The sequence below is a fragment of the Condylura cristata genome, unplaced genomic scaffold (assembly GCF_000260355.1).
Source record: "Condylura cristata isolate star-nosed mole 26May11 unplaced genomic scaffold, ConCri1.0 scaffold00015, whole genome shotgun sequence".
NCBI classification, from domain to species: domain Eukaryota; kingdom Metazoa; phylum Chordata; class Mammalia; order Eulipotyphla; family Talpidae; genus Condylura; species Condylura cristata.
Genome location: NW_004567116.1, coordinates 25003834 through 25023471, shown reverse-complemented (window position 1 = coordinate 25023471; position 19638 = coordinate 25003834). Strand labels below are relative to the sequence as shown.

General features: G+C 39.5%; 1 protein-coding gene across 2 annotated transcripts in view; it reads left to right on the top strand.

Moving 5' to 3' along the window:
* NELL1 (NEL-like 1 (chicken)) overlaps positions 1 to 19638 on the top strand; it is a 690112-nt gene that overhangs the window by 126511 nt on the left and 543963 nt on the right. For both annotated transcript variants that reach the window (XM_004682976.2, XM_004682975.2), the window contains exon 5: positions 8393 to 8489. In XM_004682976.2, coding sequence (XP_004683033.1) covers positions 8393 to 8489 — 97 coding nt within the window. The remainder of the gene's footprint in view (positions 1 to 8392; positions 8490 to 19638) is intronic.

The window sequence follows — 19638 nt, the reverse complement described above, 5'->3', positions numbered from 1 at the left end:
ATGAGGGGTAATCGAGAATTATTGTGTGTTCCTGATAGGGAACTGTCTTCATGGTGACCTTGATAATTGCTAGTGCCTGCTAAAAGGCAGTGAGGACAAGGCTCTGTGTAGTGAAGGAAGGTCATTTCACTTTCCTCCTCTGGAGAGAGCGAACACATATCAATTCTGAGCAAAGCCCATGACAAACCTTCATTTGGCACCTGATTTAAGCTTCATATTGTCTTGTCGAACAACTACACTAATACATGTTGATTCATATGATTTACATTGGAAATTCATTTTTCTCTACAATTGGGAAAAGCACTGTGGAGTTCCTTCAGAGGCCTCTCTTCATCTAGGTAAATAATAAAAATCCAATATTCCTTCACAAGTAGTGTTGTTGAACCACTGCATTGCTTTGTGTTGAGCTCTGAATGCTTTCTATGTTAACAGGAAATCGAGTTCTTCATAGAATATTGACTGGTATTTTAAGCAGACAGGAGCCTTGCTAAGGAGGTATTCTTCAGAGAAGTCATGAGTAAAGAAAGGTTGTACCTGGTGCAGAAAATGCCTGTGTGTAGCCTGATTTAGGGCCTGGCTTTTAGGAGGAGCATGTCAGTTGCTCTTTGCGTTGTTCGTTCCTCCTAAGCAGTTTCTATGTTTGACTGGATGCTTAATTTTGCATAGTACTGTATTAGAAATGAGACACTTAGACATCAAAACACAGATAGATATTAATGGCACGCACAATTCCCACAGTTCTCCCAATACAGCTTAATAAGCAGCATCTAGTTGGTGAACAAGGTCTAGAAACATGAGTAGGAGGGAATTGGGTTTTCTTTCGTTGACAGGAAAAGTAGATTTTTGATGGTTATAGAGTAAATGCATTATTTGTGTCACATAGCCTATGGGATGTGATAAATTCAGGCTGATTATAATGCAATCAACTTAAGCAGTAAATCATGTGCTTATCAAAAGGACTATGCTTGATTTAATTAATTCTCAAGTTGCTGACTGTTTCTCTAGCTTTGTATGAAATACATTTCTCCAGATTTCCTCTTAGTGAGTATTCTGCCTAACAGATTCAAACTTGCTATCCAGATCTCTTTTCTGGGTAAAAAGCAGTGCAGGGTTCATTTTGTTCATTCTTTAAGGCTGCTCACGTAAATCTCCTGAGTTGGTCACTGTAGAGGAAGTTACTGAGGGGGGTTACACATTTCATTCATTATCTTTTCCTAAGCATTTTCTGCACAGTGCCAAGTTTGACTGCTTGATTTCTCAGTCTGTCTTCAATTTTTCCATTGACCTTGGTTTAATGCCATTGAACTTGGTTAGTACACTCTCATCCTAAGGTTACTATCAGAGAGCTTGGGTCATTCACTGTATGGAGTGGGCACCTCCTTTGGCTTTGGCACTCTTTGGAATGGTTTCAAGAGCTTCATGAAATAGTCCAAGTTTCTGCTTTCAAGGTGCTTATTGTCCGATGGGAGGAAACAGTTGATCAGCTAAGAGCTAAGCTAATGGAGAGTCGCAGGCCTTGATCAGGGTGAACTGACTGAGCTAAGGGATGAGAGGTCAGGAGCTGCCTTACACAGCATCCACAGCAGGGAAGGTCTCAGCATGGGGCTAACTGAGCAGGTGTGGGCATGCTGTGGGCAGGGTTCTTCACCCGTAGATAAGAGGGTAACTTAGCCATCAGCAAGTGCAGGTGCCGTGAAGGCTGGAAGTGCTAGGCCCACAGGTACCAGGAAGACCCATACCTCATCTCGTGTCAGGGAGGGTTGGGGAAGCAGGCTTTGCCAGCACAGCACCTTAGGAACCCAAGTCACTTGTGAAAGGGGCAGATTCTGTGTGAAGCCCTGAGAGCGTGTCCTTCTAGATGACCCAAGTGGTGAGGGTCTCAGAAATCAGTGAGGACTCAACTTACAGGGAAGATTTAAGATGTTAAATACAATTCATAAAAGAAGGATGTATAAGGTGAGTCTGAAATAAGATCTCATTGCTAATGTTCCTATTTGCCAAGAAACCCTTTTCATCTATGCATTCGCTAAGTCTAATTGAAAAATGAGCACTAGTTTGCACGTATTTTACTCACATAAACACAGTGTTTTGTTCTGTTCGGTGTTGTGTGCAAACACACAATATCAATAAATTAGAAACTATTTACCCTATCTTTTCCTTTTTCCTAAACCTTTTCCTACTCTTACATGAATTTGTGATGAACTTTCGACAAAATGAAACTTTGATATCATAGACTTATACTTCCTGGAAGGATGTAAAAGGGTTAAATCATATTTGCTTATTTTTTTTACTACTACATATACAAAGTTTGATTTATAGCTTGAAAGAATGAAAAGATGCTAATGAATGACATTTAAAAACAAATAAAAAAACTGCAGTTTTAGGATGTCATAGAAAATAGAATTAGTTCAAAAATTCTGTTTGAACTAAAAAGTTTAACATCAAAATAGGTTATCAGTTTGCCCCATAACAAATCAAGGTAAACAGCAAGAGAAATTAATGCAGTTTGCCGGTTCACTTGTTCTAGATTTTAAATTTGAGCATGAAAAGAAACTTGGGACTATAAAATTTCAGAGTCATGGAAACTTGACAAAATAAACACTGTGTTCTTGGATCTGAATATTGAGATCTCACTTCCTTAAATACTCTCCCTGTGGCAGTGATGTCATCTGTTGAAGCTGTATCCCCTAATGCATAGGGGACATAAAATTTCCCTTCTCAATGGATGTACTTTGTGGGGGCATAACCAGGGGCTGGGGACAGGCGCTGTGTCCCATGGCACCCTGCCTTCTCATCACCTCTGTATTTCAGTCTATTCACTCCTTTTGTGTGCTAAGGGCATAGCCTTTGTTTTATCCTCACCATGATCCATTTCAGTTTTTCAAATGATGTACAGAGAGGTCACCTTTAATTAAAGTTGCACAGCAAGTACAATGCAGAGCTGGCATATGCAATTCCAGTTTGGAAACTTTTATTCCAAATTCACATTGTCTCTGCTATACTACACTCTCTGATACTTCTTGGATTTGAAGGCATGAATGCACAAAAGTCACCTTTCTGCTTCCCAGTCGGACATTAAGTGATACTAGCACAACTGTAGAAAATTCTTTCTCAAGGGGTTTAACACAGAATTTTATTTCCTGGGTATGTAAGTTCCCTTGTGTGTGTCTGATTGACAGCTGGCCTAGATGCCATTATTTCAAGATGCAAGCTCCTCTGTGTTGTGGAATGACCACCTCAGTCTTCCCCTGCCAGCTGAAAGAGAGAGAGTACATGATACCTAAGAGGATTTTGGGGGATTGAGGAAGCCGTTAAAGTGGTGTACATCTCACTCACTCGGACTAAGAATGCTCTGAGCTGTGAGCCCGGGAGGAAGTGAAGGTGGCTTTGAGGAGAACCCACCTGTCTCGGCCATGTGCTTTCACATGTGAAGAACATGCTTTCTCTTTCCCTTCCTGATGAGGAAGTTGAATAAGGAATTTTAAAATACTGAGTAAGCAGCACAGATTTGGGGGTCTGGGTTTAACCTTCAGTATATTATTCCCAGTTGCTTCACCACAAGGTTACTTAACCTTGGTGAACTGAGAACACCTACCTGATGGTATGATGAAGATTTGGTGACTTGACACATGGAAATCCCTCAGGACAACCCTGAGCAGACAGCGGGTGTTATTTTGTAAGTGGGGCAGTTCTGTCTGCATGTCAGCTCTACTTTAGAGTTCAGCTCTGGTGATCCCTGCTTGGGAGAGTCTTGTCTGACGAGGCAGTCAGAATTCTGTTTTCTTTGCTCTGTTTCCATAGAGCATTGCACTTAGAGCACTGAGTTACAAGGTGAGTGTGTGTGTGTTTTCTGTCTTGGGCTTCTGACCGGAGGGCCCAGGCTGGGTGGATTAACTTTGCTTGTGCATATCCTGTAACTAGTTTGGCATCAAGTACATGATAGATAGGCAGATATCTGCTGGTGTAATTGAAGTCTCATTACAGAAAACTGGAAAACTAGAAGGTTCTGTTTCCTTGTCACAATCAAAAAGTGAGGAGTTCATTAGATTCGCTTGGACTTTTCATGGCATGTAACTTAGGCAATGCTAGGTTTAAGTGAGAGAACACTGTATACTTCCATGGTCCAGGCCACCCAATTGTGTTCATGGGACCAACAGCTCTTTGCCCAGATTCTGATTATATTTGTCTGGCATGGTGGAGGCATAAGTCCTGGTACACTGGGGTTCCGGTAAGAATATGACACTCCATTAGCCTGGGTAGCACTCCTTTCTTACTTCATTACTTCATCCATTCCTCTATTCCATCAGTATCTTTACATGTACAGGTATCCTTGACTAATAGATAAAAATATTGTTTTGGAGGTGTGTATTTTTACTTAGCATTATAGATTTTTTAAACTATTTAAAACTTAATATTTTCAGATTATTTTAATCAGAAAAATTTTAAGAATATTACATATGTTGGCCTCAATTCTCTTTAAGTAATAGTGTGTATGTTCATATAGGTGTTTATGTACCTACTTAGATGCCTTATTTTGAACCCTTGAGAGTAAGTTGCTGACATCATGATCCCAGTATTTAAGAATATACTGCCTCAGAACCAGAGAGTTACTTCAGTATGCACCACCCAATTCTCAAAATCAGGACATGAAAGGTCAACATAATACTATTGTATACTCTACAGGTTTGATTCCAATTCCACCAATTTTCCCACTAATACATTCAATAAGAATTTTTGTTCTTACTTCAGAGTCCAATCTGGATCCTGCCTTGGGTTCAGTTTTTAATTTAACTTGCAAATGTGCCTCAGCTGTTTCTTTATTTTTCATGACTTTGACATTTGAAAGAGCACAGACAGTGACTGGATGGAATGTCCCTCAAACTGGGTTTGTTGTGGTTTTCTCATGATTAAATTTTCTGTGTGTGGGTTTTTATATTTAAATAATTTAAAAATCCCACTTGAAGCCATCTTCATTTTGCATGCGTGTGTCCAGTGTGTTGGTTTCTGTCTGCTGCCTGCCCAAACTCCTTTGTAAGTACGACCTCTTGGACTGACTCGGCAGAGTCACCAGGACGGCGCTATCAGACTTCCTTTGGCCTCAGAAAGGGATCCTGCGAAGGAGCTGTCTGACCCTGGAAATCAGCACGCCCCTTGGACACGGGCTCAGCATTGGCTGATAGTGGGCCTCAGATGTTTGCTCCGTCAGTGATGTCTAAGGCAAAAGGAACTTTTATGCTTGTGGAAGATGAGGCAGGATAGGAAGTTGGTCCTTCTGAGTGCCCATTCCTTCCTTCACTCAGGCACTTCATAAACATCAAGGGCCAGCTCTGCTCATTGGAGCTCTTTTTGTAGTGTCTTGAAAACCAAAGGAGAGAGTATTTGAATTGAAGTCTCCCCCGCCTCTGTTTTTTGATCCCATCCTCCACTACACTCCTGTAAAATGTCTCTGTTATACAGCTATTTATTATTATTATTATTGTTATTTACCCCCTTTTTGCTCCTGTAATGAGTGAAACCATCAAGTATTTCTTCTTTTTTTTTCTGGCTTATTTCACCAAGCATGATCCCTTCCAGTTCCATCCATGTTGCTGCAAAAGGCATGAGTTTATCTTTTTGATTGCTGAGTAATATTCCATTGTAGATGTTTTAAGCGAAGGTTTAAGGTAAATAGTTGGACAACATTTTCAGTCTTGATGAGTAAAAACAACCTTATGGAAAATTATAGTTCTTCCTCCTTCACTTAAATACAGAGTTTTCTGTTTCTCTCTGGCCTCCTTTGAAATTCACCAAAATGGGACATAATTTTTCTATTGTTATCACCATAATTCATAAATAATTTCATATCCCACTTCCCTTCAGTGAAAATTATTTTGTATATAGTTTTCCATATTTCATAACCTGCATATTTATCATTCTTAACAACTGCAGTAAATTTTATCAAGCTGATCTGCTGTAACTTATGCATTTCTCTTAGTGTACATCTGGCTGGTTTGTAGTTTTCCCACAAAGATGAGGAATAAACTTCTTTTAAGGAAAAGCAGGTTTGGTGGTAAAGCAGTTTGACAAATTATTTCATCTAAAATTGTTCATTCCAACATATAAAAAGTTGCAATTTTTAGAGAAAATACAGTTTGTCTTTTTAAAGAAAACTTATCTTCATTTTAATAGTTTCTTTAGATACATTGTTCATTCCCCCCCACCCCCACCCTCCATACTGTTGGCTTTCTTTTCTTAGACATAGTCCCTATAAAATTCCCACTGCCAATTCACTCATGACAATCAACACAGGACCTGATATACCTAGAACTTTGTCAGTTAAACACCTTGTGTGATTGCTAGGAATAGGCATATTTCCAGTGGGGAAAAGGAGAGTCAGGATGATTCAGCTTCGATACGAGGTGGAACTTGATCGCTGTCAATTCTCACAGTTCTGCCATCACTCACTTGTCTTGACACAACTTGGACCATCTTTCAGTTCTCCGAACTCTTCTGAGGGCCACTGGAAGATGTCATCCCTGACAGAAAACAGGCAGTTCTGTCTGACTGGGAGTACTGATAGTTTTTAGACCTCTAAAACTATGTCGGTGCTACTTGCAGCTGCTCTGAGTTGGGACTGAGGAATTGAAGGAATGAATAGGACCTGTATGAGGACTGAAAATTCAGTGATGTGACATATAGCTCAGCCCCACCACACCCCCAATCTTCCAAACATCCAAGGACAAGTGCTCCCTCCTCTTGGCAACATTCAGGTGCTGTGTTGGCACCTGCCAGAGGTGTGGGGGAAGCAGATGGCCCTAGCTGGTGGTGGTTCGAAGTATTTCTGAGAGAGCACACTTAAAGACCTGTGAGGGTTGGAAAGAAATTTTGTAGGGCAGAGCAATAGAGACGGCTGAGCTGTTCAGTAGATTTTGTCGATACCTTCAAAGATTGCAAGGTGGGTGCTTTTTCTAGGTGATATGTCTGTATGTGTCATATGAAGATTTTTTTTTTCATGTACAGATTCTTACACTGCTCCATGTGGTCAGGGTTTTCTATATCCAGTTAATTGCTCTCTCTTTGCTGTTAACTCATGAAAAACTCAACATAAAAAGTGCTTCTAAATACTTGTAGATTGGAGGGTGACATCATTTATTTGATTTTGTATTAACCACATTATCATCTGGTTGGCTGCTACCCATTTATTTAAAGGGCTACAGAAGGGAATGAGTAGTGACTAAATAAACCAAAGCCAGCGAGTAGTAGAGTACAGAGGACTTTGGAGCCAGGCAGATGAAGAATCTCATCCCCACTCTGTTGTATCCTGGGTTTCTTAACTTGGTTGACCCATTAACTTTCTTAGAATAGCAGCCTTTTTACCTGTACTGGGGAGAAAGCCACTTTCACCAAAGATTGTGTGAAGTTCGTTGTTCATAGTAGCCATTCAAACATGTTACGGTTTTACTCATTTCCTGGCAAAGGGGGTGAAGGGAAAGGGCCAAGAGGGGCTCAGATAATGTATTGAAGTGTTGGAAGAAGTCATACTGTGTTTCTGGACCTCTGAGCTGACCTGGACCTCAGGAGGCCCCTTCTCCTTCCCCCCCTGTTCATAGAATGTACATTCTGCCATGTGTTCCTGTCCTGGGAGTCACTTCAAGATCACAGAATTGAGCAAGTACTGAGTTACGGAGACCATCTGGTCTGTACACAAGACTGAACCCCTATATTGCCCCACAGAAACTTACAGTTCCAGAGAGTGGATGGCAGATCTGTTCCTATAGACAAATCTGCTATGTAAGTCTCCTTATCGAAACTTCCACTGATGAATGTGGAATGATGCCTCTCTTTTCAGGCTCTCCTTGCTTTCTGTGTACAGCTAGATTCAAGTTTAATCTGGGGGAACTTGCTTTTGGTGCTAGATTCAAATTTCGCTTGGGGAGCTTGCAAAATTGCAAATCAACACCAAGCATTGTCAAGACTCAATTAACTATACTCATGTTACATGTCTTTTAAAATGTGCTGCATATGGGCCCTCTCTGATGGCACCACAGGTTAAAGTGCAGCACCATGGAGCATGTGCAGCTGTTTCACCAAGAGTTTGAACCTGGGACAGGGAGGTGACCCATGTGGCACAGTAGAACTCTCCTGACCCGCCTGCTGCTCCCCTCTCCAGTGTACTTTGTCATTCTGCCTGTTCTCTCCCCATTCTGTCTCTGGTGAAGCCTCTTACTGCCCCTGCATCTCTGGCCTGTACCCCAGTTCTGTATGCATAAATAAATAAAATATTAAAAATATGTGCCACATATTGGCTCTTTCTGTCCATATCAGCAGTTAATGCTGTGGTACTTCAAACAGCATGTGTACCTTTCTGGTTCTGCTTTGAGTTACTCTGTAACTGTGCTCTTTGTCCCTACAGGATTTATGAACGAGTGATAGACCCTCCTGAGACCAGTCTTCCCCCAGGAAGCAATTTATGGCTGGGTCAGCGCAACCAAAAACATGGGTTATTCAAAGTAAGGCCTACTTTATACTTACGGTGTATGCTTTTCAATATATTCAATGTGAATCAAATCATATATTCATTCTATGATTTAATCTTAAAAAATAAGGATCTATGAAGTAGGTGCTTTAAAACAAGCCAAGGTTAAGTGATTTGCCCAAGGTCATGTAATTCAGGTGGCTGTTAGTTTTGGGTGATGGAGAATGTAAATGATCTTCAAAATGTTTATCATTATCCTAATCCTTAGAATTTAGGTCACCTTTAAATTTCCATTTTCAGAATATATGTTTAAATCAATTTGTGGTAGATATCTTAGATATACAAAAGGAAATGAATCTGTTTCCATGAGCTTTGGTTTTCTTGTGTATAAAAAGGATAATGTCATACTGCATTGTTATACTTCATAGAACATGAGGATCCAGGGATACTATGAGTTGAAGTTAAAAAGATGATGAAGTTTTAAGACAATCTTTATTTAGTTATTTTTTTAGAACAGCAGATGTTTGCCTCTGGCATTGTGGTAAACTGGATATTTAAAAAATCCTCCTTCAAAATGCCTATAAATGCTAGCTAAAGCAGCACAAAAATCTTTTAAGATTCATTTTAAATTTATAAGAAGGGAGGTCCTCTGAGACTAAACATATGGAGGGCAGGGAGAACCAGAGGCATGTCTGCCAGTCTCAGGAACTGAGAGAGTTAAATGTACAGTCTGCTCTCTGTATTCATGGGTTCTGCATTGAAAATATGTTGTTATGGATAATATGGAGGCTTTTCTCTCTCTCTCTCTCTCTCTCTCTCTCTCTCTCTCTCTGTTTCTCCCCGCCCCCCACCATCCATCCCACTTTGAGTTGTTAATTGACATTACATAAGTGCAAAATGATAAGCACTATCATGCCAGCTAACATCTCCATCATATCACATAATTACATCTCTTTTCCTGGGTGACAACATTTAAGATTTACTCTCTATAGTATTTTCAAGTATATAAATCCCCACTGGGTGCCTAATGGATCATCTGGAAGGGTTATTAGTGCCCTGGGCTGGGGGTAGTGCACTAAAATACATTTAAAAGGCTTGCATCCTTACTCCTGACAACACACACAGTGTTGCAAACTATTATTACCACAATAAGATAACTAAATTTTAAATAATTGAAATAAAAAAAAAGAATTTAAAGACAAAGCCGCTTATGAACAATAGATCTGTAAAGTAACTTCTCAGAAAAAAGTACAAAGAGATTTACTGAAAAGAGAACTTGTTCAGAGCAGGCAGACACCTGACTTATAATTGCTTATTTAAATAATAATCATGATTTTGGAAACAATACAATAAAATAACCTCAGCCATCGAAATCATAACAGAGGATGATCTGACTTAGTGTTTTAAGGCCTTCAGAAAATTCATCAGAAAATGAGTATGGAGGGGGAGATCATGGTGAATTGTGGTGCAAGATGGTAAGTACTATGCAGTGGGAAAGCTATTGGTGAGCACATCCCAGGGGGAAGACCCTACATTGTGAAAGAAATAAAGATGTTTAAAGAATAAAGAAATGAATAAAGAAATTGGTTAATTTTAAAGCACACATGCTAGAATTTTAACATCAAAATAATAGTGTGAAACTTCCACATTTAAATTTAAGCTGAAGCAGGAATGTCTTTAAAAGCCCTTTCAAGCCAGGGCAAGGCAGGAGGAGACAACACTTTTGATAAAAGCTTGTAGTTAGGACTGATTCACAATAGTCACAGTCAAATTAAGTAGTTTGCACTGTCACAGAATTGTATTGGAATCATAGAACTGAAATCATAATGTATATACTGAAGTAAAAAGTAATTCATAAGTGTTGCCACTAAAAAAAAAAAAAAAAAGAGTCTAATTAGGTATGAGAATGTTGTGGAGGCTGAGGCAATATAAATCTTCCAGACCAAAAAAGTTTAGCATGTATTGGTTAACAATCCTGATGGTGTATATATCTAACACATAAAGTGAACACGTACACTGCACTATTACTGAGAACTGGTTAAGGTTGTTATCACTGCAAATGACTCTGATATAATTCTGTGACAGTGCAAACTACCTAATTTGATGGTGACTATTGTGAATCAGTCCTAACTACAAGCTTTATCAAAAGTATTGTCTCCTCTTGCCTTGCTCTGGCTTCACAGGGCTTTTAAAGACAGTCCTGCTTCTGCTTACATTTAAATGTGGAAGTCTTACACTATTATTTTTGATCTTCAAATTCTAGCACATGTGCTAGAATACAGGGCAACTGAATATTTGTGTGGCAAATAACAATGCCATTTTTTTCCACACTACATGCAAAATCAATCCCAGGGTTTTTAGATCTAATTCTGTGAGAGGTAAACCAATATAGCTTAAAAGTTAGGATAGACAAATGCCTTTATGACCTTGATGCAGGAAAAATGATCTCTTTAAAGAAGACATAAATGTAATAACCATAAAGAAAAAAGGTCGGTGTATTGCAATATATTAAAATTTGGAACATTTTTCAAAATAAGTGGCCAAGAGTTAAAGGGCATGCCATCGAATAGAAGAAATTATTCAAAGTAGTTATATCCTACAATGGCAGAAGAGGAAGTAATCTGAGTTAAGTGTCATCCTTAAGAAGAGGAAGATAATTGGAATAAATCAAAGAAAATAAAGACATTTTAAAGAAAGCATTTAAGAGCAGACATTTATAAAATGATGAGTAAGATACAGTGATTAGCTCAAAAAAGCCAAACTATGGTCATTTAAAATGACACTTGAAGTTTCTGTAAGGACAAAAAGAGAGAAGTCATGGAAACATTTGGAATACAAAAGTAATAAATACCAACAGTAGTAATCATTTCTTAACAAATTTCTGCTAATAAAATGAAAAGTCAGACAAAAAGGAAAAATTCCTTAAAGTAGATTATCAAAAGCATCTCAAGGGATAGTCAGAATCATTAAAGTATTTCAAAAGGTTCATGATTCAAAATCTATTGTATCCATTAGCTTTTGGTGAATTGCAGATAGACTTAAGGCTTAGTGACTTGGAACAGTGGTGGGTGAGCTGAATGGTTCTGTGGGCTCATTGGTCTTTGGCTAGCTGCTAGATTATCTGGGGGTGGGCTGTACTAGCATCATGTTAGTTCAGATGGTTCATGTCTGCTTTGTGCGATCTCTCATTTTCTAATATCCTAAACTGAGTTTGTATACATAGTGATGGACTAGATTTCCTGAGCCAGAGCAGATGTGTGGAGGGTTTTTGAAATTTGCACATTGTTATTTTTTGGCCAAGGCAAATTGCAAGACCCAAATCAAAGGTATGAAACAGACTCTACCTTTTAATGGGCTATGTGCCAAACTCATATTACATGGTCACTTTTGAAACACTCTTTCTTTTCATGGAATAACCCCTCTGTTCAGACCATTTTACAGCAGAATTCTGTCACATCCAGGAAATAATTCCCGTCTCATACAAAGTCTCACAGAGAAAAAGAGAATGAGAGTTCTTTTACCCATCTCATTTATGAGGTTAGTGTGACCCTGGTTCCCAAGGTGCCGAGATCTGTGTGATGGGACATGGACATGCCAATTGACTTTTAAACAGAGTCATTTGAAAATTCTAAACAAAATATTGACAAGTGGGAACCAGAAGGGTCTGAGGAGGTAAGAGCGTATGGGAGGAGAGAGAGGATGGGTATATGGAAAAGACAAGTCATTTCAATGATGCAATTTTTTAAATTAATTTTTTTTAAGATTTATTTATTTGTGCATTCATAACTGGGGTACAGTCCAGAGGTGCAGGGGGATGAGAGGATTCAGCAGAGACAGAGTGGGGAGCAGAACAGGCAGATTGACAAAGTACACTGCGGAGGTGAGCAGTGGGTGGGTCAGGGGAGGTCTGCCCCACCATGTGGGTCACCTCCAGGGCAGGCGGGGATCAAACTCATGCTGAAGTAGCTTTAGCTTCTTAGTGCTGTGCTTTAACCCTCTGTGCCATGAGGGAGGGCCGCAATTTGTTTTTATAATCAAGAAATCTATTGATATAATTAGCTAAATTAAACAAAAAGGAGCAGAAAAAGCACTAGATGAAACCCAAATGCCAACTTATGATAAAACTTTTCTTAGAAAAAAAAAAGAATAGAAGAAACTTCATTAGATTGACTTAAAGTGCATAAAGTAGATGCATGTAAGAATCAGACTTAGTGACGTAAATATTGAGAAATTCCTGTTAAAATAAAAAATCATCTAAAAAATTCCTTGTTTCTTTTTTTTTTTTGATTATTTTTGTTTTGGACCTTTCCCGGCACAATAAATAAAAACTTTAAGGATTATAAAATAATTAGTGAAATTATGTCATCTACATAAGAAAATGAGGACCCACACATCATTAGAATTACCGAGAACATTCAGAATGAGTGTTGGACATAAAAACCAAATGCATCAGATCAGATGCATTGTTGAACAAAATTAGCAGTAGCAGAATAGCACTTAGGATCAACAAAAATGTAGTTAAACAGGAAATTTCATTTGTAATATCAAACAACATATACAGCATTTAAAAACTAAACAGACAAAATATATACATAGCAATTATGAAGCACATAGTAAAAAATTATTAAGAGGGAAGGCTTAAATGGATTGAGGTATGCCAAGTTCTTGGAAAGAAGGCTTAACATAATACAAATGTCAATTTCTTCCTCACTGAGCTTTGGAGTCAGTGAACTTGTTAAATATTCCCAGTAGGACTTTTTTCCCCCAGTAGAATCTGCAAGTTGATTTTATAATTCGTATGCAATACTAGGACTAATAATGAAGACATAGCTGAGGAAGAACAAAGGACTTATTACAAAGTTGTAACAACTGAAAGAGTGATATTAGTGAAAGAACTGACACGTGAACTAGAAGAAGAACAATGAGAGGCCAGAAAAAAATACTTTCACTATTTGTGGAAACTTGGATACATGATTTATAACTGAAGTGGTATTCATTGTCAATAGGGAGCTGTATTCATCAATAACTGGCTAGAAATGTTAGTCATTTAATTATTTCATATATATAAATTAATGTAATTGGTTTTTAGTATTGTCAGGAAAAGTTTCAAATAGATCCTTGGACAACATACACAAAAATCGATTATAATTACAACTGAATTAAGTAACATGAAAGCAAAACTTAGAAGTATTAGAGGATAGTAGAGGAGCATATCTTCATAATTTGAGGGTGAAGAACTGTTCAAAGCAGGATTTAAAACATACAAAACTATTAAAGAAAATGCTTGCAAGATTATTATGCAAAATGTTCTTCAAAGAAGATCTTGGCAGCAAAATCCTTTCACAAAGAACTAATACCTGTTAAAGAAGTGCTGCAAATCAATAAGAGTCTCATAACTCAACAAAGAATCAGACAAAAGCTATGAAAGAGCTTTTCTCCAAAGTGCAAACATGAATAGCCAATGAAAGTACTAGAATTACATTTCAGTAGTTATCTTGGTTGGAAATGTAAATTAAAACTACTAAGAGAATCTATTCTTATCCATGAGTTCGCCAGAACTGGAAAAAATCAAATCTGACAGTCCTCATGTGGTAGTTGAGTTATGGAAAAGTGTTTTTTTGTTGCTGAAACTTGAATCAGGAGAACCGCTACGAACAATTAGGGAATTTTTCTATAAAGTTGAACATGTACATACCATATAACACAGGAAGCCAGCTTCTAGGTATACACATTGAAGACACTTTTCATCTATAGCAAAGAGATATGCACAGTTATCAGTATAGGAACATCTCCCCCCTTCCCCGCCCACCGTTTGTTTGGAAAAGGCTAATTGTCCACCAGTAGGCAAAAGTTTACATTGTGGTCGACACAAAGAAATGCTAAAATAACTGCAATACAATAGAAATCAATGGATTTCATACTATTTTTCTTATTGATGCACCCATGTATATAAAAAAGATAAATGCATGGGACTGTTGTGCATTGTCAGAGTGCTTTACTTTTCTGAGAAGGGGATGGGATTTTTATTAAAGGTGGGCGCCCAGGACGCCACCTTTAATACCATTCAACTTCTTAGGTTGAATGGTACGTTCAGAAGTGTGTAATATATTTTTGCGTTCAATCTTTTTGTATATTGTACAATACACAGAGCGTGATAGATTTTTCTAGGTGACACGTGTGTGAGTATAGGCACACATGATTTTTCTATGTTCTGTAATTTTCCAGGTTTCTAATAATCACAAATTTGTCCAGCTCTCTCAGCTGCAAGCTGATTCACATTTAATGCTGTTTTGTTTTGTAGCTGGCTATTTCTTGGTGAGGCTACGTTCTCAGGGGCTTTGTGTCTATAATGAAGGGCAGCAAGTGGTTTCTGACTCTAGAAAGATATCAGAATCACATGGGAAAATCAAATTTTGGTGCCTGCTGTGAGCACTCATTGAGAACATGAACTGTGGGGGTTTGAATTTATCTATTTTTAAAAAGATTTTCCCATTGACTTCTATATAAGAAATTTGAAGGCTCAAGTTAGAGTCTAGACTAAAATTTTTCCTTGGTCTTCAGAAGATCCCACCAAATGTATGGTCAATAATTAGCTCCTACTTCAGTAATTTGTTAGCGTGGTGCCTATCAAACTTCAGTGTGCACCCACATCTGAGGGATGAATTAAAGATACAGGTAACTGGATGTCAGCAAAATGGTGGAGTGGGCATCCTAAGGTTCTTCCCTTATAGAAACATCAGGAAAAAAAGCTGTCAGAATCAACTTTGTCAAAATTTTGCATATATTCCACGGTGTAGCGTAACCAAATGAACGTCAAAATAATGGGAACAACTTTTGGCGTTTTTCTTTCCTTGCCCCCAATGCCTGCTAATCATAGATCTTGGAAGTCTTAGAAATGTCATACTAAGTTTCCAGGGTGAACTGGTTTCCAGTGGTCCCTGGTCTGGAGGGACCAGAGGAAACCTTACTTTCCAAATGATTTTTGTATCATCCTGTCTGGGACAGGTTTTCTTCTCTTAGGCCAAAAAAGTAGCAAGCACCTAGCAAAGAACCTGCAGCTATGTGGGACAGAAGGTTGCAGTTGCTTCTTAGAAAAGAAACACCTACAGCCCTGGTGGCTCAGTGGGTTAAAGCGCAGCACCACAAGTGGGCCTCAGCCACCTCAGTGTGAATTTGATCCCCTGCCCCAGAGGTGACCCACATGGCGTGGCAGACCTCTCCTGACCCACCTGCTGCTCCCCTCAGCAGTGTACTTCCTCAATCTCTCTGTTCTGCTCCCCACTCTGTCTCTAGTGAATCCTCTCACTGCCCCTCCCCCTCTGGCCTGTAACCTGGTTAATGTATGCATAACTAAATAAATCTTAAAAAAAAAAAGAAAAAAAAACACCTAGATCAAGGAGGGAAGTGGAGAAAAAATAAACTTGGACTTTTGAGGCATTAAAAAGCTCTTGTATAGGGCCCTCCCCGGTGGCACAACAGGTTAGGATGCTGCACTGCAAGCTAGCTGCAGCTGCTTTAATGTGAGTTCGATCCACATAGCACAGTAGATCTCTCCTGGCTCACCCGCTGCTCCCCTCAGCAGTGTACTTTGTCAGTCTGTCTGTTCTGCTCCCCACTCTGTCCCTGGTGAATCCTCTCACCACCCCTGTACTCCAGTTCTATATGCATAACTATATGCATAACTAAACAAATCTTTAAAAAATGAATGCATATGATAGTAATAATGAAAAAAGGAATAATAAATAAAAAAAAAAGCTTTTGTATATAGAAAGCCATATGCCTGCCAGAGAAAGATGCATGTCTAGAAAAGGTCTACAAATACCCGAAGTTTTCACATTGAGCTCATATCTAGATTCAGTGCATTTGACCAAGTGCTGAAGGCAATTTCCCACCCCTCCCACTCTCCACATCTTTCTTTTCCTTGCTTCTTTCTCTCCATCTTTTCTCCTCCCTCTCTTCCCCTAATCTAATCTATAGCACCCTTCCTTTTCCTGGCATTCAAGGAATTAGCTATCTAAATACTCTCTGAATGTAAACTGAGGAACAGAGATTTCATGGACAAGGCACAACTTGGAATATAGTCTGCGAAAATACTTGGGAACTAATACAGCATTCAACTATCAAACCAAACCAAAAAAGAAAAATTTCAGGAAACTGTGTGGGGTGGAGGGGAGAGGGAGAAGAGAATCTCATCTCCAAAGTAACTCCAATATTCAAATAGTCAATGTTACAAAAAAAAAAAAAAAGTAAACAGCAGGAAGGTATTGCCATTTAAAGGAACAACTGCAGAGAGGAAGAACTGAGATCAAAATGAAGACATAGTGGGAAACATTCAACAGATTAGAGCAGGGTGAAGAAAGATTCATTGACTTGAAACAGAACTGAAATTAACCAGTCTGAGGAAGCAAAAGAAAAATGACACCATAGGTTAAGACATGTGGAGACAGGCAGGAGAATCATTTTACAGTCATCTTCCCACTACTTTCTCACTGAAATAACTCCATTTTTTTCATCACTTTATTATGGATTGAGCATAGACTCAGGTCTGCTCCCTGGACACTTTTAGGCTGTTGCATGTAGAAAGGGCCCACTGATTTAAAATTCTACTGTTGTCATCTTCAAGTTCTTAACATTTTTTAAAAAAGATTTATTTATGCATACAGAGCTGGGGTATAGGCCAGAGGTACAAGGGTGGTAAGAAGATTCATCAGAGACAGAATCGGGAGCAGAATAGGCAGATCAATGAAGTATACTGCTGAGTGGTTAGGAGAGTTCTGCCCACCATGTGGATCATTTCTGGGGCGGGGGCGGGCATCGAACTCATGTTGAAGTGGTTTTAACTTCTTCGTGCTGTGTTTTAACCCACTGCACCACCAGGGAGTGCCCTCTTAACATTTATTTTTTTTAAAGATTTATTTATTTATTCATACAGAACTGGGGTATAGGCCAGAGATGTGTACGGTGAGAGGATTCACCAGAGACAGAGTGGGGAGCAGAATAGGCAGAGCAACGAAGTACACTGCTGAGGGGAGCAGTGGGCGGGTCAGGAGAGGTCTGCCGCGCCATGTGGATCTCCTCCGGGGCAGGCGGGGATTGAACTCATCCAGAAGTGGCTTAAGCTTCTTAGTGCTGTGCTTTAACCTGTTGCGCCACCAGGGAGGGCCCATCTTAACATTTTTTAAGATTTATTTTTATTTTGTTATGCATACACGAACTGGGGGGTAGGCCAGAATTGAGATTCCCCAGAGACAGTAGAGAGCAGAACAGGCAGATTCACTGAAATACACTGCTGAGGTGAGACAGGAGAGGTCTGCTGTGCCAAGTGTGTCAGCTTCCTGCCAGGATGAGCTGAGGCCTTGGTGGCTGGTGGTATCTTGATAGTGCTGAGACTTTAACCCCTGCACCACCAGGGAGTCCCTCAACCATTTTTGAAAAGGTTCCTGCAAATTATGTAGCTGGTCCTCATTGTAGTTTAGATGGTCACTTACTTTTTTATTATGCCTCATTCTAGATTGTGAACTTTGCTAGGATCAAAGTGTGTCTTTCATTTAGCAAGTGCTTATATAGCAGACACCTAGCTATATACTGTTGAATGAATGTGTGCACAAACTACACATCTTATTTGTAAAGTGGCCAAGATGGGTTTCATAAAATGAATGCAGGTTTTCTTGGAACATACGCTAAAAGCACGTAGCCCCTAGCAGGTTTAGAACACACATTCCTCCTTTCCTGGTGAATTTCATGCTCCCTGGCATTTAACATTATACTGAAGAAATGATAGGCACTTTTCCTGCCTTTTAGGGATTTCAGTTGGGAGTTTGTTCTTAAGGAAAGGAGAACCAATTTTAACTTGATGGGACGGTTAGTCTCTGTAGATGTACAGAAGCTTGTGCTTACGAGCCAAACTACCTGATACAGAACCACAAAGGATGTTCTTACTCCACTCGCCACTGAGGTGGCGGGATGTTGAGAGCACCAAACACTGTTGTTCTCATCACTGTGTGGCCCTGCAGTGTTGCTCAGTTAATTACATTTCACCTTTAGAGGGTCCTGATGAGGTAGCTAGTATTTTTGCCTTTAAGAGGGATAGGGGGCTCAGAGTGATAAAGCAGTTTGCCAATCTTGCAAGGTTGCTAAAGGAGAAAGAGGATTTAAACCTAGGTCTTTTTAAATTCCAGAAATCTTTGCTCACTCACTAGCACATTCAACAGATGTTTTTCAGTTCATTCTGTGACTACCATCTGGTAAAGACCTTTCACTGAACTACACCAGGTCCGATGGAGGAGACAGGTCTTACTGTCTTTCTGGGGCTCCGGCCCAAATGAGCAGATGGTCCATGGAGACCAGAAGAAGGGTGCCAATTCCGCACAGTCTGGCTCTGTACTGAGCCCTGTGAGTCTCCATACTCCCAAGGGGCAACAGCCACCCTCTCCCCCCATCCCCCCAGTGCTCTTTAGAAGGGCGCTCATCATAGGAAACCTTTCAAAACTGCTCTGCTCTTTAGACACCTACATGTCCAGGACTCCTGGCAGTTCTGTGGCGAGGTGAAATGGCCCAGAATAGGACAGTGTCTTATTCCAGAAATGATCTCCATCAATTCAATGCTGCAAACAATCTGTGAAAGAAGCAGCTATATTCCAGGCTCACCTTTAGTTGTTTAATTTTTGTCTCGTAGAAGCTGTCTCCTAAGTTCAGGAACCACACCTGCTTTATTGTTGCAGAACTAAAAATGCTTATAGTGTATTTGCAGTATAAGTAGCACTAGTCTCTATTTTAAATATTAATATGTAGCTTCATAGGCAAAGTAAAAGCACAGCTCTTCACTTGTCAAACCTGATTCTGGGTTGTGTTGGATCCTTATGGGTAGTGGGATAGAAATCCTGCTGATAAAAGAACAGAGTGTGCAATCACTTGTGCTCTTGGCACAGAAGCCTCCAGCACTAGGTAATTCCTGTCAGAGACCCAGAACACAAGCCGGGGATTTCTTTATTTCAAAACAGCATTCATTTGAGAAAATAACTGGCTAGTTCTGATAGGCTTATCTGAATCTTCTGATTGTCCGAAAGAGATTTTCATTATCAAGATGGTGATTACCACTCAATTTTCCTTTGATGCTTTCTAAGCTGATTATGCTGTTACTCTCTCAGAAGCTAGAGAAATAAAGCCACAGCCTTGGTGAATTG